Source organism: Podarcis vaucheri (assembly GCF_965113315.1).
Source record: "Podarcis vaucheri genome assembly, chromosome: 2".
In the NCBI taxonomy this organism is placed as follows: Eukaryota; Metazoa; Chordata; class Lepidosauria; order Squamata; family Lacertidae; genus Podarcis; species Podarcis vaucheri.
In genome coordinates this window covers 86050229-86072479 of record NC_138760.1, presented here as the reverse complement: position 1 = coordinate 86072479, position 22251 = coordinate 86050229, and the positions used below count along the sequence as shown (strand labels likewise).

General features: G+C 44.3%; 1 protein-coding gene across 4 annotated transcripts in view; it reads left to right on the top strand.

The window, feature by feature from the left end:
- Positions 1-10944: 10944 nt before the first annotated feature.
- Positions 10945-22251, top strand: part of BICD2 (BICD cargo adaptor 2) — a 90917-nt gene continuing 79610 nt past the window's right edge. For 2 of the 4 annotated variants that reach the window (XM_082209484.1, XM_082209483.1), the window contains exon 1: positions 10946-11620. In XM_082209484.1, the coding sequence (XP_082065610.1) occupies positions 11378-11620 (243 nt within the window). In that variant the 5' untranslated portion in view covers positions 10946-11377. Of the gene's footprint in view, positions 11621-13375; positions 13535-22251 lie in introns of those variants that run through there. The other 2 variants (XM_082209482.1, XM_082209485.1) reach the window with 2 other exon arrangements.

Below are 22251 nucleotides of genomic sequence, written 5' to 3'. Positions count from 1 at the left end.
CACCACCTAGTAATTATTGGTGATTGAATAAATAAGATTATGATGGTGGCGAGGATGGTAATAAAGGCAAGGTGGAAGGTCTGTGGCCCAGTGGCAGAGCTCATGCTCTGTATACAAGAGGTCCCAGGTTTAATCCACTCTTAATTCCTTCTAACTTTAAACTTGTTAGGGAATGTTATCAGTTTGAAGTCCATGAGATAGAACACTGGACCATTTTTGGAAAGGAGTCAAAAATATGTGCTAATATCTGAAATACAGCAGGGCACTGAAAGTTAGATGCTTTCATTGTCTGTTAAAAATGCATTTATTCACCCAGGCATTTTCTGGCCACTGATACTCAGCTGTAGATATTTCTCTGTATTTGGATATTGTGTCTTGTTTTAATGTAGTCTTACGGTATTTTTTTTTTTTACATTGAAAGCAGTCACAAAGCATGCTGGTCAGCAAATCACCTACAGTTCACAGTCTGAGGTAACTCTTCTTAGCAAAACCAGGACCTCCACAGACTGGGTTAAGTTTCAGGCCTAATGAGCTCATTCCCTGTGGGTCTTCCTCCATTAAATTAGTTGCTGAAAGTCCCTGCCTCTCCACAGCTGTCTAAGTCACCTCCTCTCCAGGGCATTTCCCAAGCAATCGGAGACTGCACCTGCATACAGTTTGTCACTGCTCTGTCCATTTCAGTCCTCTTCTGGTTCTGGGAGATGGGAGCTTGTCACAGCAGGAGGGGGAGACATGAAATTAGTTGCAGGAGGGGGAGACATGAAATTAGTTGCTGAAAGTCCCTGCCTCTCCACAGCTGTCTAAGTCACCTCCTCTCCAGGGCATTTCCCAAGCAATCGGAGACTGCACCTGCATACAGTTTGTCACTGCTCTGTCCATTTCAGTCCTCTTCTGGTTCTGGGAGATGGGAGCTTGTCACAGCAGGAGGGGGAGACACCCATGACTCTGCACCAGCCTGACTCATCTCTGCCTCTTGGCCTCCCTCCTTCCATCCTCCTGCTTTAGCTTCTGCTTCCAATTCTGGACTTCTCTCTGCCACAGACTCTCCCAGCTCACTAAGCCTTGATACCTCCACAGCTCCTGACACCACCTCTTCCCAGTCTTCTCCCTCTGACCACTCATCATTGTCCCACCACCATCCCCTAGGCTCTGAGCCTCCTTCCCTTGATGGTTCTCCAGCTAGTTCCTCCTACTATTTTTCTGCATCCAACCAGTCCATGGCAATAGAGTACACCACCTTGGAATTTTCTTTTTAAAAAGTAAACATCATTTGAAAGTAATTTTGAATAAGTAAATGTCAGATTAGATGTAGCTTTATACTGATCTATTTTGTTACCACACTTGGAATACCACGTACAGTTCTGGTTCCTGGGAGCTCAAAAGAATGAAATCAGACTGGGTGTGCATTGTTTAGCAAAATAACCTTTCTAATTAACAGGATGACCTCTACTAATTCTGCCTTAATCTGATCAAGAAAGCTAGCAGTAGGAAACAGTCTCCCTTTAAACAGCTGGAGAAAACCAAGACAGTATCTGTTTCACACCTCCTCCAAGCACCACACAGGTTCACAGGCACCAAATAATGTCAGCCAGGAAGGCCCATTGCAATGCAAGGTTTCTACAAGGTGAAGGTCTGCTTTAAAGCTGCAATCTAAGTAAACCCCACTGAATGCAATAGGACTGACTTCTGAATAGGCATGGTTAGGCTTGCACTGCCACCCAGGAATAATTAATCCCCTGTCGTGTGTGATGACCAAATGTGTATCAGTAACCTCATGAGGGCTTGGAATATAGACCATACATTTAAAGCACTCTGACACCACTTTAATAGCTATGATGAATCCTGGGAACTGTAGTTTGTGAAGGGTGCTGCAAAAACTAGGTCTTTGGAGTCAGCACACATCACATGCTACAGTTCCCAAATTCAGCTGTGATGCTAGTATCCAGATATTAGTTCAAATCTGAATTTGAAGCTTTTCAAAATAATTCTTAGAGAGCATGAATTTTCAGAAATAAATAATCTCGTACAGTTTCTCTCTCCGCTAAAAGTCAGAGGCAATACAAAGTAACCAATGCAAAGGAAGAAAATAAATACATAAATGAAGATTAGGAGCGGGATTTGGAAGGAAGGATAATTACCAGTCCCTGAGTGGTGCCTTAGCAGGCTTTAAACAAAGGGGCTGTGTGTAGCTCTAGGTGAACAGCTGAAGATTAAATATTTCCCTCCTCCTACACGCAACCATTCCATTCCTGCCTTGCCTGGATTTGCAGTTTCTTGCTGAGTGAGCACACCCAGTATCCAGTTTGCAATACACACTGGCAGATGGCATGCCAGACATCCCAGAATTTGGGCTCTGCTCATCTTCCCCCCTGTGTCTCTCCCCTCTGCAATGAGCCAAGACAAAGCTGTCAGCGAAAGATAGGCAGACCCCCTCCCCTCCCCATTTAGAGCTACTTTCTTGAAATTCAGTCAAACCAGTCTGCTCGGATTTTGGATTAAAATAACTTAATTCTCTGTCTGCTGCTATTTCAGCTTTTTTCTTTTTTTTTTAGAAACACATCCCATTTCTAGTACATATTGTTATATCTGTATTTACATACCACATTTCCCACAGTTAATACATGGTGTTCAACAGAGGAAAGCAAATTGCTCTGTTTATTTATGGCATTCATAGACAACATTAATGCAAGATTAGCACACATAAAATTATAATGTTACAATGTAACATTGTAATATAAATAGTACCACCAGTACAATGCAATATTAACAAATGACATTTTATATTGGGAGCCAGGGTGGGGCACTGATTAGAATGTTGTACTAGGACCTAGGAGGTTAGGGTCCAAATAATTCCCACTCCGCCATGAAGCTCAGTGCAATCCTATATGAATCTAGTCAAAAGTAACCCCCACTGAGTTCAGTTGTGCTTACTCGCAGTTAAGTGAGTGGATCTTTGCAGCCTAAGAGTGTGAAATGTAGGGTTGCCACCCATCCCTAGAAAAAACATGATCAGCCTTTCTTAAGGAGATCAGCCAAAGTTGTTGGGCTTTTTGGGGGAACATTTTGGTGGCAGCAGGAGTGGGGTGAACAGCGAGAGAGGTGGTTTGCATCTGGGGTGGGGAGAAAGAGTTTTTGTGTGAGCAGAGGCAGATGGGTTGGAGACAGAGACTCTGAGTCAAAGAGCAGGAGAGAGGGGGTTCGCATGGCCTTCCCAACCTGTCCTGTATTTTGCCTGAAGTGTCGTTTATTTTGCCTGACAAAAGGTGGCAATCTAGTGAAATGTGACTTTGGCAGCCTTCCACCCCCCAAAATCCTACCGTTGCAACAAACTAACTGAACATCTTTAGGCAAGCCACATTTATTTATTATCTTCCTCAGCCTTCATCATATGCAATGCAAAAATAGTTCTACCATCAAAGGCTGTTGGAAGGCCTGATGATATAATGCACACAAACTCTGAATACAGTGGTACCTTGGGTTAAGAACTTAATTCATTCTGGACATCCGTTCTTAACCTGAAACTGTTCTTAACCTGAGGTACCACTTTAGCTAATGGGGCCTCCTCCTGCTGCTGCACGATTTCTGTTCTCATCCTGAAGCAAAGTTCTTAACCCGAGGTACTATATCTGGGTTAGCGGAGTCTGTAAGCGGAAGCGTCTGTAACCTGAGGTACCACTGTATTTGAAATACACAATAGAAATGATGCTAAGCATGATTGTGTCTCTCATCATGACTTCCATAATGTAGTCAGTAGGTTAAAAGGGAAAAGTGGGCGTATTGCAGAGGCCAGCCATTTCCTGCCTAGCGGAGACAGAATTCCCAAAAGCAGTGTTAAGATAATTATGCCTTGATGCAGGTGTGGTGGTTCTGGACTCATGCCAGTCTGGACATAACTGTCATTACAAGCTTTTATTATGCTAATCACATAGCCTCATCCTCCCGCACGAGCTCTGTCCTTGGCAATCGGCCATTTCTGAAAAGCAACCAGATGTGCCTGTGAAACAGAGGCTCCTGCTTGCTGCTGAACATTGTCTGTCATGTTTTGGGATGATTGTACTATCAAAAGAGATTTTGGAAGGCAAATGCATATGTGAAAACACAGATTCACTGATCATCCATAGCAAAAAACCATTTTGTTCACATATGGAAATTCATCTTCTCTGTTCTTTGGAGGTTGGCTGGCTCTGATGTATGGATGGTTCTATAGCTTTCTGAAGTATAATACAGTGGTACCTCGGGTTACATACGCTTCAGGTTACATACACTTCAGACTCTGCTAACCCAGAAATAGTACCTCGGGTTAAGAACTTCAGGATGAGAACAGAAATCGTGCAGCAGTGGCACAGCGGCAGCAGGAGGCCCCATTAGCTAAAGTGGTGCTTCAGGTTAAGAACAGTTTCAGGTTAAGAACAGAACTCCAGAACGAATTAAGTACTTAACCCGAGATACCACTGTACCATACTGCTTAGTGCTCCAACACTCTGCATAAAAGTTTCTTGCTTACTTGCCTGACTGGTTGCACATCAGTGGGCATTCAGTGTGCCTATGCTGTTTACAGGGTTCATAGGAAATCACTGATGTACTGCATACCAAAATATTCTGCGAATTTTCTGGAAAGGCTTCTCTTCATAGGACTTTGGATTTTGGTTAACAAATAATGGAGAAATATATATATATATATATATATATATATATATATATATATATATATATCCAGTAGCACCTTAGAGACCGACTAAGTTTGTTCTTGTTACAAACTTTGCACACTTCTTCAGACCAACGTCAGACCAACATGGCTACCTACCTGAATCTAGAACAATGGAGAAATTGTTCACATTAAAGTCTGAACATCTGAATTATTAGAGAAAATAGAAGCAATATCTTGCATTTCAGAGAACATCTTGGGCTGTGCGTCCTGGAAGGCCTGCTCCCTGCCTTGCAGGCCTTTTACCTGCTAAATGCATGTTGGAATTGGCATGGAGCAGGGAGGAAGAGGCATACTTAAAAGTTATTATACTCAGTAGCTTGTAAACAAGGGCTATCTTCAGAAAGGCACAATCAAAAAATTGACATCTGCTGGTGTAACAAAACGTGGGGCTTTTGATGCCCAGAGCAATGAATGTCATTACTTTTCTTCTGTCACATGGCAGAGCTTCTTATGTTAATTTGCTTAATACAGCTTCTGAGAATACTCGGAAGTTCTTTGTGTGCATGTACTGAATGGATGGAGGATGCTGTGAAACATTTTCTTCCCCAGCCTTTTCAAATAAAGCTGTGGTTCTTTCTGAACTAAATGAAGAGAGGCTGGAGTAGAGGCTGTGAGACTGAGGGAAGAACATGAAAGGAGAGAGAAAATAGATCAAAACATGATTGTCTCCACCGAATTTAGGAATGTTAGTAAATGGATGCCTCTTCAGTGCTTTGCTGGAACTGGGAATTTGGTTTCAACCACAGGCACTGCTCGCTCTTTCAAAGCCCTTGTTTGGATGCAACCCGAAGGGGAGATTTATTGCCTGGCTTGTCCCTGCATGAATGCACAAGTCAGGAGTCAGAATGCAATGTACCCACGGCTGTGCCAGTGCAACATGGAAAAACATGATGTTGTTTCCAGAGTTGCAGGCATATATGCCCCTGTTTTGGTGCAAGTAAGGCTTAATTTGTGCCAAGGCTACTGACACAACTCTTCATTGAGTGACAGGCAACAGCTCTGGTACATGATACATCCATACAAAAGATGACAGTCAGCACACAGTCTTCTGTTGCACCACCAAGAAGCTGAACCCCGCTGGGTAATGCAGCTGTGGCCAGCTGTGTACTTGATGGCTTCCAGTGAATTCTATGGGACAAGATAATCAGCTTCAATGTAGGGCAGGTGAGAAGGGGCAGAACCCACATCTTACCACAGAGATTGAAGTGGCTAGAGGAAGGTGCCTGAAGCATTCCTTTGCTTTCCACAATTGTGACTTACTACACCTTAGTATGGGTCGTGGGTGGCACTGTGGGTTAAACCACAGAGCCTAGGGTTTGCTGATCAGAAGGTTGGTGGTTTGAATCCCTGCGACGGGGTGAGCTCCCGTTGCTCGGTCCCTGCTCCTGCCAACCTAGCAGTTTGAAAGCATGTCAAAGTGCAAGTAGATAAATAGGTACCACTCCAGTGGGAAGGTAAACGGCGTTTCCGTGCGCTGCTCTGCTTTGCCAGAAGCAACTTAGTCATGCTGGCCACATGACCCAGAAGCTGTACACCAGCTCCCTCGGCCAATAAAGAGAGATGAGCGCCGCAACCCCAAAGTCGGTCACGACTGGACCTAATGGTCAGGGGTCCCTTTACCTTTTTCCTTTACACCTTAGTATATTTCCTACTTAACTCATCAGCTCGAGAGTTACCATGCTGCAGTTTACACAGACTCCTTTAAGCTATTTGTTTTCAGTTAGAGGCAGAGTTAGGGGATCACCTTTACAGTTGCTTATCAACACAACAATTTTCAACCATGGTATTTCAACTTCTAATCATAAAGTGCAGGATTTGTTATAAATTTATGCTTTAATAAAGCCCGCTTTGGGGTATAAAACTGCAGCTGTAATCTCTGCAGCATATTTACTGCAGGGAAAGTAGGCTAGGTCCCAGATTGCTCACGAAACTTGAAAGTGTCCCCCTTGACAGTAATGTTCTCTCTCTTTCTCTCTCCTACAAGGTAGCTTCACTGAGTCAGTGGGAAATGAAGAGTTTAAACTGCAGATTAGAATCGAGAGGAATCAAGGAAACAGGAAGGAAGCAGAAGATGCAGCAGATAGGCATTGGCTGGTGGTGGTGAGGGTACCAACTTGCAGAGGTAGCTCTTCTGTTGATCTTTTGTCTTTTGGCTCCTTAGAGTTCTTAGGTGGGTTCTTAATGGCTTCCAGTGAATTCTATGGGACAAGATAATCAGCTTCAATGCAGGACAGGTGAGAAGGGGCAGAACCCACCTCGTACTAAGGAGACGGCCTCTGCGATCGTGGTGCCCTGCTTAGGGAATGTCCTGGTCTTTTAGGTGCTAGGTGAAAAAACCTTCTTGGTTTCCCAGACCTTTTAATGACAATCTATAGTGTGCTTTAGTTTTGGGATCATTCCCTCTTGCTAGGTTTTAGCTGCACTTGAAGCTTTTTTCCTCATGGGCTTTTTGCTTATTTATTTCTGTTTCAGCTTTTTTTTTGCGAATTAATAATAATGATAATAATAATTTTTTTTTTAATATCCCGCCATCCCCAGCCGAAGCCGGGCTCAGGGCAGCTAACAACAAGAAAATAATACAACATTCTAAAATCATTTCATTATAAAATTAATTCATTGTATTGTACTGTCTATGTAAGCTGCTCAGAGAACATGGTTGCATGGGCAGTATCCAAATAAAACAACAACAACATTCTTTGGTGTAGTGTGGTGGTCAGAGTGTTGGAGGAGGAGCTGGGAAATCAGCATTCAGATTCCTTGGGCCAGTCACCATCTCTCAATCTAACCAACCTCACAGGGTTGTTGTGAGGTTAAAACAGGGAGGGGGAGAACCATGAGCTTCTGGGATGGAAAGTGGGATATAAATGCAAAAATAAATTCTGCAGCATTGCATGCTTCTTGTTGCTCACTCCCATTAAGCTCATGAGACATTAAAATGAAAGCCATTAAGAGCATAATTCATTCCTGGGCACGTGGACCTAACATGAACAGATGGAATACTGAACTGAATACATGCTAAAGTGTTCAAGGACATGTGAGAATTTTCATGTTTGAGCCAATTAACAAAGAAGAATGAGGGCTGAAGAGAAAGAAAACAAATGTTCATTAGCTCCATCAGAACGGATTACGTCAAACCATTAATATTTTGCTTTCAGGCAACTTTTATAACAAAGCAGCAAAGGAGGGTGTTGCCTCTACTTTTTTTCACATGATAAATCCAGCCTCGCTATATGCACCATGTGAATTACTGAGTTTGCATAAAAATCCATAATAAAAAAATTAGCCAGGATTCCACGTGATAAACGCTGATTCTGCTGATAAACTTCCACTGATGAGTCCTTTTATTAAAAGGGCGATGTTTTATATGTGCCAAAGAGGATTAAAATAATTGAAAGGAGGATGATTAAAGCATTTTATAAAGCCCCTGGCAGTAGGTGGGGCAAATGATGAGTGATCTAATTTTCAGGTGTGTTCAGAATGGATAATTGTTTTTTTTCTTTTCTTTTGTTTTGGTTGGCACTTTTCTGTTCAATGCCCATTATTTCTGATGGGAAGAAAAATGGTGAGTTGCATTTGCTTCAGTAAATTATTTTGCCAGTTTAATGCCCATTCATCCAGTTTGGAGAGGTAAGACTATTAGAATAGCCCCAACAAATCTGACCAGTTTCCCATCCACTTTTGTTATGTTGTGGTTTTTGCAAAAAAAAAAAAGTATGCTGTAAGCTGCTTTGAGCATGGTTTGAACTGTGGAAAGGCTGCATACAAATGTATGTATGTAGTCCAGTGGCCAATCATATGCCCATGGGAAGGCAGGAACTGAGTTCAACAGCACTCTCCCCTCTTGTGGTTTCCAGGAACTGGTATTGAGAAGCATACTGCTTTTGACAGTATGATTTATCCAATTTTATACCGAAGCCATCCAAGTTGGTGGCCATCGCTACCTCGTGGGAATGAATTCTAAAAATCCTGTTGGAGTTCTTCACAATCTTTTTAGCGGTTTCACTATCCTGGTGTTGTAAGCAAACCTAGCCTCCTTACCACTGACCCCTAACTCTAGAACATTTATGAACAAGTTAAAAAGCATCATCAGGGGACCTTACTTCTTATGTTTCTCCACTGGCAGAATAGTTCCTATGTTCCTACTCCCTGCTTCCTGTTCTTTAACAAGTTACCAATCCTCTTATGAAGACCTGTCCTCTTATCCCATGGTGAGGGACTTTGTCAAACAATATTTGAAAGTCTAAGAATACAATGCATGCCAAGTAGCACTTGGAAAGGCAGTGAGCAGAATATAGGCTTTTGTGGGAAATTCTGATTAAAATCTCTGTTCCTCTGTGAAGCCCACTGGGTTGCCTAGAGCTTTCTCACTCAGCCTGACCCCTCTTCACAAAGTTTTTGTGGGGTTGTAATGCTGCTGCTCCAAGCTTCTTGTAGGGAATTTGGGATACAACTGACAATTAACTTTACTCCCACAGATCTGACATCAGCACCAGTTTTGTGATAGAAAAGTTTATGTATTTATATTAAAAACCTATAAGCCACTCTATATCAATGTGGTGTGCAACCCCCCTCAAAAAAGCAAGTATAAGAATATTATACAAAAGATTATTAGCAGATAACAACTTTTTTCCCAGTCAAAAAAAAGTCGTGGGTAAATTGAAAGGTCTTAAGTGTAAACTACTGAGCCTTGGGCTTGCCAATCGGAAGGTCGGCAGTTCGAATCCCCGCGACGGGGTTAGCTCCCGTTGTTCGGTCCCAGCTCCAGCTCCTGCCAACCTAGCAGTTTGAAAGCATGTCAAAGTGCAAGTAGATAAATAGGTACCGCTCTGGTGGGAAGGTAAACAGTGTTTCCGTGTGCTGCTCTGGTTTCACCAGAAGCGGCTTAGTCATGCTTGGCACATGACCCGGAAGCTGTCTGTAGACGAACGTCAGCTCCCTCGGCCAGTAAAGCGAGATGAGCGCCGCAACCCCAGAGTCCTTCGCAAGAGTAGATTGCTGGAGTCACTGACATTGCTTTTTCTTCTTTTTACTATAGTGGAGGGCTGGTGGTGCACAAGCCAACATTATGGAGCTGTGGGAAAGCCTGACAGCCCCTGCCACCTCCATTTCCTCAGAATGCCTCTGGCCCCCAGGGCAGTGCGATGCCAATGTGATAATGACATTTACTTCCATTTGGCCCGATGTAGCAGAACCCAGAGGCATTATTGGGAAAATGAAGGCTGCAAGCTGCTGCCACCTCACCTGGTGGGATGATTTGCATCACTTCACAATGCCAAGCTGAGCTCTGCCTCCCCAGCAAAAATGTTGATAAGGGGAAGCGTGTCCTGTCCTAGCTGCCTGATAAACTGGGGGTGGGGGAAGGAAGGCAGGATATCATGGTGTGGCTGGGGAGGGGAGCCCAGGAGGCACCTTGCCCAGGCCCCAATTAAATCCAGGGGTAGAGTGAGGCATTTTTGCACCCGAGGCAAAAATCCCACTGCCACCCCTGAAATGATGTGTTGGGGGGGGCATGAGCCTTTGCAAATCCTTCAAGGAAAAGTCCTTGCAAAGCCTTGTCAGGGGTCAAACTCCACCAGGGGATCCAGAACGGAAACTCAGTGAGAGAGGGTGTCCCAGGCAGCTTTGGCACTGGCCTCTCTGTCCGTAGGGGCAGTGGGAGAGCAGCGGCAAAGCGGAACGCCAAAATGCCTTTCTCTCACCGGGTTTCCCCCTTGCCAAGCTTCTCTGAAAGCAGAGGGGTGGGTACGCGGGAAGCTGCCTCTTGTGTTACCGTTGCCTGAGGCAACTGCTTCACCCTGCCTCATTTGTGGGCAGCTCTGGCCCTGCCGCCTAGCTCTGGCCCAGCTATGCTCTGCAAGCAGGCTAGGCAAAAAGCCCACGGGCAACGCCCGTAGGATTTCAGTGTTATTGGTGCCATGAACAATGTCGGTGGTCACTGTGGGGAAGGAAGGAAGGATGTCTAAGCAGAACAGAGTATGTATTTGCTGCAAGACAAGAGACCATCCGCCAGCAATGTAGCCCAAACGCCAGGCAGTTCTGGGCACGGCCTGCAGGGGGCAGCGCTCAAGCGGCTTCCAGCGCAGCCGATGACGAACAACAGCGCTCGCTGCCAGGTTCTTCCCCTTCTCCAAGAATTCCTTCAAGAGGGCAGGGCCAGGCTTCCATCTGGGGCTCTCCTCCCTCTGCATTGTGGGACTTGTAGTCTTCGGGGCGCAGCGACCGGCTCGGCCTCGGTGGAGCCGGGACTACAAGCCCTACAATGCCTCGGGGCGACTGACTGGCCGTTCCTTTTGAATGATTTCACTGCGGTTTCCCCACATTCCCTAAGCTAGACGAGCAGCAGCAGCAGGAGGAGGAGGAGGGCGCAGGAATCATGGTGTAAAGGAGCCGCCGGTTCACTGGTGCGGGGGACCAGGGGCGCAAGGAGCCTGCCCGTTTCATGGCAGCCAGGGCTAGGGGCGCTGGAGGAGAGAGGGGCATGGCAGCTCGGGGGGCCGCCTGGTCTTAAAGGCTGCAGGGAGTGAGCGGGGCGGCGTTGCTGCTGCTGCCGCCGCCGCCGCCGGATCCATCCTGCTGCTCTCGCGCTCTGCCGCATTTCCTCCCTTCTCCTCACTCCCGTCTGGAGCCGCACCAGCCCCCCGCACTCTGAGCAGCCTCGCCCCCGCCAAGATGTCTCTGGCCGTCGTCGAAGAAGAGGACTACGCCAAGCTGGTGATGGAGTCGGGGCCCGAGTGGCTCCGCACCGAGATCAAGCGGCTCTTCCAGGAGCTGGGCGAAACCACCCGCGAGAAGATCCAGGCTGCCGAGTACGGGCTGGCGGTGCTGGAGGAGAAGCAGCAGCTCAAGCAGCAGTATGAGGAGCTGGAGCTGGAGTACGAGACCATCCGCACCGAGATGGAGCAGCTGAAGGAGGTGAGGGCGGCGGGGGGCGTGCGGTAGCAACAGCTGCGGCGACGGCGGCGGATCTAATGGGCTTTAGCGGGCGCGAGGAGGCGGTGCGCGATGCAGGGGAGAGGGGTACTGTGCTGAACGCCGGCTGCTTTTTGCGGTAAGGGGCGGGAATAAATATAGCAGGCAGACAGGCAGGCAGCATGGGCTAATGGTTAGGTCACAATCGAGACTCCAGCGCACAAGGCTCCCCTGCCTGCCTGCTTGCTTGTGGAGACGTGTGCATTCTGTGGATTAACGTTTTCAGGGGGCGGTGGTGGGTGTTATGGGGAGCGCGCGCGCGCGCGCCTAGGCTTGAAGGCTTCGCGAGCAGCCCCGTTCCCACGATCGCAAAGGCCAGCTGGGCCTGGCTCGCCAGTGCGTGCCGGGCGCGTGGCGAATGCAGCGCCTTACAACCCCCCCCCCCCGGCTTGGGAAGATCTGCGGGTGCGCAGCTCTCAGCGCAAGGCAGCCTCGCCTTTTGGATTCGCCCAGCTCGCGGGAGGCACGCCATCCTTCTCTCTCCCCGGCCCCCGCGATGCAGTGTCACAGAACGAAGCCGATCCAGAGCCTTTGGCCCTCCCCTTTTGCTGGCGTCCCCTTAAAGGGGCAGCTCGGCAATGTCTGCGCCTCTCTAATGCACCGTGTCCTTCCCGTGACATCTGCCGTATCTTCTTGCACTGCCGTGAAATGTGCCGGACAGAGGAGACTATGAGATTAATACTCTTGGGCTCGGGTGACATCTGCCCACCAGAGACCGTCGTTTTCTCTCCTTCCCGCCCCTTGTAGGGATCTCTCGTGCCTGCCTTGTTGGTGAAGATCCCCTGTCTCCTTCTGCCATTTAATGGGAGGGAACCTAGGATAGGCCTCTGCCAGACCTGGAGGGAATTAAATTATTTCTGCCCACGTCAACTGGCAGATGTAGAGTTTTGATGTTTTGGAAGCATGAATTTGCAGGATTAACGATGTTACTTGATATTTGTGCAGAAACGAATCTGAATCTTAAATGGCTCAGTTAAGAGTTCATGAGATAAGTTTTTCAGAGGTTGTAACGTTAATATTTGAATAATTAATATTAGGCCTCTTGCATGTGCCAGCATAAACTGATCAGAGATCACTGAGTAAATTCAGAAGGCGCCAGAAAGCCTGCTATCTTGATTGCTTGGGCACTTCGAGAATCAGCCTACAATTTTGAAATACTGTTTGGCTCTGTGCAAGCATGGCCCCTAAGAATCTGAAATACTGTTTTTCTAGTGCTGGCCCATTGTATGCTTCTAGTTATATAATACATGCTTTTTACCAAAAGTCTGTTTCACAGAAGCATTTAAGGCCTCTCGTGCAGCTCCTTCCCTCTCCACTGTTCTCAGTTCATTTCTGTAATCGCAAACTGTAATGGAAGAGTGGGTGCCTATGGGTTATAGTGTTTTGTGTGTTGTTTTATTAGGTGCTAGGTTTTCAACTCCGGGACATCAGTTGTTTAACTTTTTAGTTGTGCTTGACATTTTTTGTGAGAACAAATGTAGTTCTTCCTCCCATCCGGTTGGGGACACTGTGGTTGGGCCTGAGGAACTAAAGTAGCTTCATTTTTCTCTGTTCCACTCGACAACATGATAGGAAGAAGGAAAGATTAGGGGAAAGACTGCAAAGACTGTGTGGAGTGGTGAATCAGGAAGGGGGAGACTTATCTCTTGGATGTGGTTTGGAAGTGGCTAACTAGAAAAAACTTAGAGGGGTGTATTTGAGGGATTCAGAGAACAGACCTTTTTGCTCTGGCACGACATGCTTGCAGTAAGTTGTTAGGTATCAGTCGGGCCCTGTGGTGACCACATAGAGATCTCTGGATGCCAAGTTAGCGACTGACATTTCTATCTGGCTGGCTCCCCCAGCTTTCTTGAGAAGGTAAACAGAAGGGCTTATTTATTACATTTTTTATCCCACCTTTTCATCCAAGAAGTACATGGTTCTCCCCCTTCTCATTTAATCTCTACAACAACCCTCTGAGGTAGGTTAGGAGGCTGTGACTAGCCCACGTGAGCTTCGTGAGTGGGGATTTGAACCCTGATCTTCCAGGTTCTAGTCTGATACTGTAACCACTACACCACACTCGCTTCCTAGAGTACTTCTACTATGGGGCAGCTCAATAAATAAAGTACTGTAGGTAAATAAATACAGGAAAAGCAAAATGTCCCTTCGAGAAGGTTCTGAAATATTTTCCTTGAAGCTTCAATTCGTTTCTTCTGGATTGTTTTATCTGATGTTTTAATATGTTGTAAACCACACACACACATATAGTGGTATAGAAAGGAAATGAATGACAACAACAATAACAACATCATATGTCATTGCAAAAAAAATTCATTCAATTGTGGTGACTGTGACCCAGTTTTAAAGTGCCATTTGGCGTTTAGCTTGTATATCTGAGTTTCTAACAATGGTACCAGCTGAGAGCCATAGGAACTTTGAAACTCTTCTCACCAATTTGAACCATTCATGCTGCCACTAAATGCATTTTAGTGGTGGACAGACGGCAGTGCTGCTTTTGAATGGGAGCAATGCTGAACTCCCGTCGGTGGTGGCCACCTACAGTCTTGATTTACCCTAACATGCAATGCCCTTGCTGATGTGGCAGCAGAAAAAAACAACCCACTCTATGGTCATGTGGGTGCCCCCATTGGTGGCCCCATACCAAAGATTCCCTGAAATCTGGCAGTAGTGAGGGCAGCAATGCAGAGTCAACTTAAATGTCTCCTTAAGAGAGCAAAATTAGTGTTGATTTAATTAGATACTGCAAATCCCTGTGCTGATGCAGTTTCGTAATGAAACCTGATTTATAGCAATGTGCTTAATATTGTCCACATTAATTAAAGCAGGGTGTCTTTCAGGACGCATTTAAAGCTGTACATGTTTTCAAATATTTTTACATTGCTGGAAATGCATGTCTGTGGACTCGTGGGTATGTCTGGAAATGCTAATACGGAATCATGGGAAAAGTTATTATATAGGGAATGCGTTTGTATGTGTCAAAACAGTTTAATCTCTCTTTGCTCTCTGTTCTCCACCCTTCTATTCTGTACCTTGTGCTAATGGAGCATCTGCATCCATTAACACGAGCACAGATGTGAGGACTTTTTGTGGCTTGATAGGAGGAGGGGAAGAGGGATTTCAGTGATCAAAGCATAGGAATACAGCATCCCTTTCTTAGCTCTTTGCCCTTTCATCTGACTACTAGAACTGGAATATGTTACGCAAAAATAAGCAGATTATAAGCACATGCTCTCAATTTGAATGATTGACAGAATTCAGTTTTTGTTTGTGCAGCATTTTTAAAAACCCAAAGTATATACAGTACACAGTATTGATGCAAAGACTGATTGTCTATGGGCTGATATAGGGGAAATTATAGTTCTTTAGACCTTTATGATGTTATGGAGGAATCTGGATCTCATTAGAGATTGACTAAATCTTTAACAGATGTATGCTGAATAGGCTTTTGGGGTGGGTGGGAGGAAACCTATTTAATGGCCATGCCCCCACCCCCAAACCTTTTTTTTTGGGGGGGGGGTAAGTTTACATAGAAGATTTTTAGTCTTATCTTTTATATCTTTACACAGAAGTAAGTTTGCCTGATCATAGTGGGGCTTGATAAGCTACAGTTCTGTGCTGTGTATTCAGGTTGCTCCACAGGAATGTTGGCTTTAGAAGTTGCAAATATTCCAACATAGAAGTTGCTGAGGATATGAGGTAGAGAACCTTGCTCACTTTGGTTTCCAAACTCAACCTGAATGTCAGTATTTAAGCTGTGCTCACAACACATGGCATGGTGATGTGATGCATGGTGGTGATACAGTGAAATCTGATTACTCTGTCCTCATTTGCACACAATGCTAAGTGAAACCATAGCTTACCACAAACTTGAAGCCTCTTGGAAAGAAGATCAGACACTTTGCTCCTCCCTTGTTCTGATGCTGCACTAAGTCATGGTTTGGCTTAGCATGTCATCTGAACCCATACTCATGGTTTAACTCTAACAATCCATGAGCTGTAAAACAATGGACAAGCTTGGCATTGTTTTGGAGAGTGCTAAACCGCAAACCTAGGTTCAGGCTATAAGCTAAACCATACTTAGTTCAGCACATCACAACAGTAGAATGTCTGGAGGAGGAGCAAAACACAGTCACAGTCTCCTCCAGAAGCTGGCATGGTTGCTTGTTTATGGTAAGCCATGGTTTGGTTTAGTATAATGAGAGAATCAGACCTCTGAAGGCATCAATACCCTACACTGAAAACTGATGGCTGTGGAACTTCTGTAGGATGGAGCCAATATAATTAGGAGCATCCCTTCGTTTTTAAAAAGAAAAAGTGGGTCCTGCAGCCAGTCATCTCAGCATTTTTTGTAGAAACAAGCAGACCATTTATGGAGATTGTCAGATCCAATAACTCTGCTAATTTGAGATTGTCATACAAATCAGGTTCTTCAGACTTTGGCAGCCAAGTACATTTTAAAAAGAAGTACAGGGTCATTAAACAAAATGAAGCAGACCTTTTGTGAAGACATCCATGTTAGTTTTGTTATTCCATCTATTTATTATGCTTCAGCATGAGTGTCATTGCTTATGTGGCCAAGAAAGTACCACCCACGCACAAGACGGGGGTGTATCAGCAGGCTTGGAGAAGTTCTAAATTTTTAAAGAAGAAAACTTAGGATGGGAATCCCCACCCCAACTCCAACAGTCAGTGACTATAGTATGCTGGCTGAATGTTGAGGGAGGAAAAACAGAAGACCCAGTGAGGGGAGGAATGAAGAATTGTGGATGAGGGCCTGGCTGACTAGCACAGTGAACAGGAGCACTCCACGCTGCAACACTTGGTTGTTCTCATCCACTTGCATAATAATGCTTATGCTGAAATGATCATTGACCTTACTAGGGATGGAAGGATCTGTCCATTCTGGTTGCCTCCATTTCTCATTTTTCCAGTCTTAAAATCAATTCTCTTCATTTATTTATTTAAATTATTAGTTGCCCTTTTTTTACAAAAGCAACTCAAAGCCACTTGCAACAATAATCAAATGACATTCAGGTTAAAAGCCAAATTAAATAAAACTGAAAAATCTAAAACACATCTATATTTTTAGAAGGCAGGATTGAAACATCCCATCCACTAAAAGATACCATGGATAGTTAAAAGCCAAAGGCCTGTTGGGAAACAAAGTATGTTTGCATGATGCCTAAAAGTATGTGAGAATGGTACCAGGTGAGCCTCTATGGGGAGAGCATTCCACAAGTGGGAAGACTGAAAATACACGTTCTTTTGTTGTCTCCCTCCAGAACTCGTATGGAGGAGGCACATGGAGAACAGCCTAGATTCTGGTCAGGGTTGGTGAGGAGGTCTTTGAAGTCTTGGGCTCCTGAACTGCGTAAGGCTTTGTAGTTAAAACCAGTACGTTGAATTGGGCTCAGAAACTCATTGGTAGCCAGTGCAATCTGGCCAAGATTGGTGTTTTGTGCTCTGACTATCTTGTCTCAGAGAACAACCTGGCCACTGAATTCTGGACCAACTGTAGTTTACAGACAATCTTCAAAGGCAGCCCCACATATAACTCATTGCAGTAATTTAACCTAGAGGTTACCAGAGTGTTGACAACAGAAGTTAGGCTATGCCTTTCCAGAAAGGAGCCAGAGTTGATGAAAATCCTGCCATGCCACTTAAGACTCAAGCAACAGTGATGGATCCAGAAGTCCTCCCATGTATCTGCTCTTTCAGAAGTAGTGTAACCACATCAAGAACAGGCCACCTCCCATCCATCTGGTCTAGGGAACCAGACACTAACAGTGTCTCAGTTTTATCTGGATTGAGCTTCAGTATACTGACACACATCCATTTCATTACCAAAGCAAGACATTGGTCTAGCTCATCCGCTGCCACTCCTGTAGACTTAAAGGAGAAGCAGAGCAGTGCATCATCAGCATATTGTTGACTCAAAGACTTCAGATGATCCCAACCAGCAGTTTCATGTAGATGTTAAACAACATCACACATTCTTTAAATTAATATTTTCATTTTTGTGCATGCTTTCCCTTCATATATGCATTTTTGTAAACCTTGGTTGGAGAACTTCACCACAAAATATGACTGAGTATAAATTTAGAAGGATAGCTGTGTTTCAGAAAGAGGGAATTTGATAGATTTGGCTTTAAATGTGTACTGAATCAAATTCCTCCTCTATTCCATGCCCTCATGTTATTTAATGGTTGAAAGGTAGGTCTGTACAGTGGTACCTCCAGTTACGAACTTAATTCCGGAGGTCCGTTCTTAACCTAAAACCGTTCTTAACATGAGGCGCGCTTTCGCTAATGGGGCCTCCCACTGCGCCGTGCGACTTCCACTCGCATCCCGGAGCAAAGTTCACAACCAGGAGCATATACTTCTGGGTTAGCAGAGCTCGTTACCTGAAGCGTACGTAAGGAGGACTGTACGTAACCGGAGGTTCCACTGTAATGTAATTTCTCTTTCTTTCTTTGTCTCTCTATTTGCCTCTGCTTTACATCCTGAAATTTTATGTGCCCTCATCCAGTTATTAGTAGAGATGGAAACATCCTGTGAAGATGTGTATTATTTCCTCTGAGGAAGAAAGTATGTAACTAGAACTTGTACAGTCATCACGTTGTTCTCTTTGTGCAGGGTAAAAAAATTCTGCAGCTAGTGACTTAACTAGATCCATGTGCACATTCCCCGACATTAAGTTTAAGGGAATCTATACCCTATCTTAGAGACTTTTGACAGCACAGACCATCTGTTTTGCCATGTGTGTGCTGGGCTAGGTTTGCATGCAAAAACATGTTTGGTGCAGAAGCTTGCTACAGTACATGAAGATCTGTAAATGACGTCCATCACTTCCGTGGAGGAATGATAAAGTGTGATAAAGTCTCCCAGCTAGCTTTTAGGTGAATCACCTTACTTCCAGAGCCGTTCATTAGATAAGGTGATTCTGTGCTTATCCTCATCTGATCTTTGTAGAAGGACTGCCCCTATTTCCACACAAATAATCTCTCACTTACTTGTGGAAATGTATTCTTCAATTGATGTGGTTTCTCATTTTCTCCCTTAAAGGGATTCTGCTTTATATTCAGGAATTCTTTGCTTACCTCATCTTATAATTAGCAGCAGTGCAAATATTGTGTGAAACAAAACGTAACATTTGCAGGAAAAATGTCAGGTGTGGACTTGCTGTCTAATAAGATTTGACTCATTTGCCATATTGATTTGTTGGGATAGCCATATCCAAATTCTGCGCTTTAAATGCCCCCAACCCATTTTCTGTGAATGTAAATTGCAAAACAGGATAACAAGTAGGCATTTGCAATAAATGTTGAACTAGATTGGCAGAGAGCAAGGAAGAAAGAAGATATATGGGGTCGGGGAGCAGTTAGGGCCAGCAGTGGAATTGGGAGCATTGGAGAGGTTATGCAAGACCCATGTGCTATTTTTCATGATAAGTGAACATTTGTCCTAGCCTCTTCTGTCCTTGATTCTTTGGGTGGGATTCCACTAAGTTGTTGCATGCATGGTGTGAGGTCCACTCATGCAACCCTAAGTCTGCTCTGGTCAGTTGGTGGAACCTCCAGAACAAGTTTAGGGGCACACAGTGGGGAGAGGGGGAAAAGTTTTGTTGCATGAGTGGAACCTCATTCTGTGCTTACTAGAGCTATGTGGTACTCCCCTCTTTAACTCGTGCCTTGTCGGTACAACCATGAAAGTATGTAACACTAAGAGCAACCAAGTAAATCCAGAATTTAGCTGCACCTTTTAACCTTTGCTTTTGGTTGGCGGGGAAAAAGCATCCAGTCCAATGTGAGATAACTACAGACAAATCAGGGTTACTTCTCTGAGGTTTTGCAAGAGGGATTGTATGCAGAGCCTAATCATCTGCAGTCTTGACAATTCATTTGGTGGGGACTGGGGGCAACAAAGGCCTACAATCCTCGACTTCAAAAGAGGTTATCTCCTTTGCCTAGTGCTTTGATCTGTATTAAGTGATGTCTGCAAGATTTATAGCTTGCTGAAAACTGAAACTGAAACTGGTTCCTCCTGTTTGGAACTGCTTTCAGATTAGCCAATGGTGAGGCCAGTGGATGTAATCCTCATGATTTGATTCCTTAGCGCTCACAGACCTGATAATACTTTGAATTATTTATTTCTATAATACAAGGGATATGCAATAGTAAGACATACATATATATATGAGATTGAGTGGTTGGCTTAAAAGATGAGGCTAGAGCCTTTTAAAGCTTTTGCAGAAATGACCTATTGCTAATTCAAAACCCACATTCCTCTTTACATTTGAGGTGGTTATTGGGAAAGGGCGAGGATAAAGAGCTCATCGTGGTTAAATATTTTTAGATCTTGCTGATTTTAGTGTGGGGGCGCGGTGGGGAGAGAATAAGCCATTTTCATTCCAGCTGGCAGCATAGCAAAGAACTTCATGATCAGCAAAATTATGTGATAAAAAGCTTTCTTAAGTTAAGGAAAGTACAAATTTGTTTTTTAATGCTCTGCTGTGTAACAAACATGCGAGACCAAATACCTCCAGTGTAGAAAACAATCCCTTTTAAGGAGAATGATTCTAGACTAGCTCAATCGTTTACTAAAAGCCAAAGTCTTGGTTCATGTATTATTGGGCAGGAAATCCAGGTAGTTCCCCTTAAGCTGAGATCATGTCCCAAGGGTGTTAAGTGGTGGGTGGTGACTGTGGAAGGGGACTAGCTGGTGGTGGCACCCCAATTTGCAATGTTGTATCTAGCACCATGCTGTGTTAGGCATTAGTGCCTAGACTGGAGTCTTTGGTGCCATGCCAATAGTTGTCCCCTCCCTCCCTGGCCCAACTTTTAACTTTTTTAACCAACAGTCATTTTTTTGGTTCTGTTTTAGATCTTATTTAATGCTGGCACTTTTTTCTGTTGCTGATGTTCCACTGGATTGTATTTTATGTGAATCATGTTAATCTTCGTTTGTTCCTAGAATTTATTTTCAAGCTGTTTTTGAAAATCTTTAAAATTGTAAGGCAGGGTTGTATTTTATTGCAAGCATATGCTGAATGTGGCATGGGGCCCAATCCACCAGGGATTTTATTTGTTTAAGCTCTTGAAAAGCTGTTGTTTATTCCATTTAGGGCACAATCTAATTCTCCTGAGCAAACCTGTGGGCTGGATCTGTAAGTCTCCTCCTCTTCTGTATGAAGTGCCTGCCTCATTTTGGCAAACAAATAAAAATATTTCTGTGCCCCCCCCCCCAATAATAAAGAACAGTAGAGGGGCTGAGGCAAACTGATACGTTTTTATTTTCTAAAAACTTTGTTTACAATAGAAGGAGCTAATTTGCTTCACGTATTCCAGTTTTTCTTGTGGAGGATGTCTAGAAGAACCAGTTAGCCTGCATATTGTGGACATTTTCTTTTATTTATGCACAGGTAGCATTCTCTTAGGCTGCAATCCTATACCCACTTATCTGGAGCTAAGCTGTATTGAATTCAGTTAGACTTATCTTCTGAGTATATAGGATTCTGTAGTTAAATGTGTAAAATAATGTTTTTGGCCTTTCTCTGCCCCCATCCACCTTGCCCTTTTACTTTACATACAGTGGGGTCAGTTGCTCAGAGCCTGGACTGGATGATTGAGAGTCGCCAAGAAGCAGAATGGTTTCTTGGAAGAGAATTGTTATTGCAACCTGAGCAAAACCAAGAAGAAATATCAAGAAGCCCCAAATAATTTTGCAGATGACCTGAAACTGAGCTTTAAGACCCAACTTTTTTACCCATCCCCAATGTGTTGGGATACTCTCACCATCATCTGCACAACTTGCCCTAGACCCTCCTCGTTTTTTTGAGGTGACCCACCTAATTGGAGACTGGAAAACTGTGTTGTCTGAAACAACTTTGTGTCTTCAAAAGACTATGCCTTTAATATTTATTGAAAGCATTTATACCAAGGTGCTAGACATTACAATAAAGCAATCCAGTGCGAAACAAAAAATGGAGTATTCAATTAATACGATCCAGTAAAAGCAACCTATCACAATTACTGTAAAATAACTGGGAATCATTCAATTGGATATGGAGGCCATGGAAAGTTTAAATAATTAGATGATGCTTTGAAGAGCAATTAGAAGCTCATTACAGTACGTGTCTACTGTCTTTCAGTGGAAAGTTTATTTCATAGGCTGGGGACCACCATGCGAAAGGCCATCCACCCCAGTTACCTCTGCAGGTGTAGATTATCTGAAATAACACTTTCTCCTATACAGACCTTCCTGTACATGTAAGATTTTCAGGGGAGACCCCATTAGTTATGCCACAGCTTGCAGAGGTTTGTTTTGTGGCAGCTTGGAAGACAGCCTTCTTCGTGTCCATGTTGGCCCCCAGTCTGTAGAGGGAACTCATCTCCGAAATACATCAAGCACCAGCTGTGGTGAGCTTGCATTTGCTTTTTAAAGCGTATCTATTCGCTCACTATTTACTCATTGTTTACCTGAAAACCTTGTCCTGGGTGCAGATTGGCACCCAGGCCAGTGCCAACCTTTGCTTTCAGGCGTATCGCACAATAGCTGAATTTCCCTGAAAG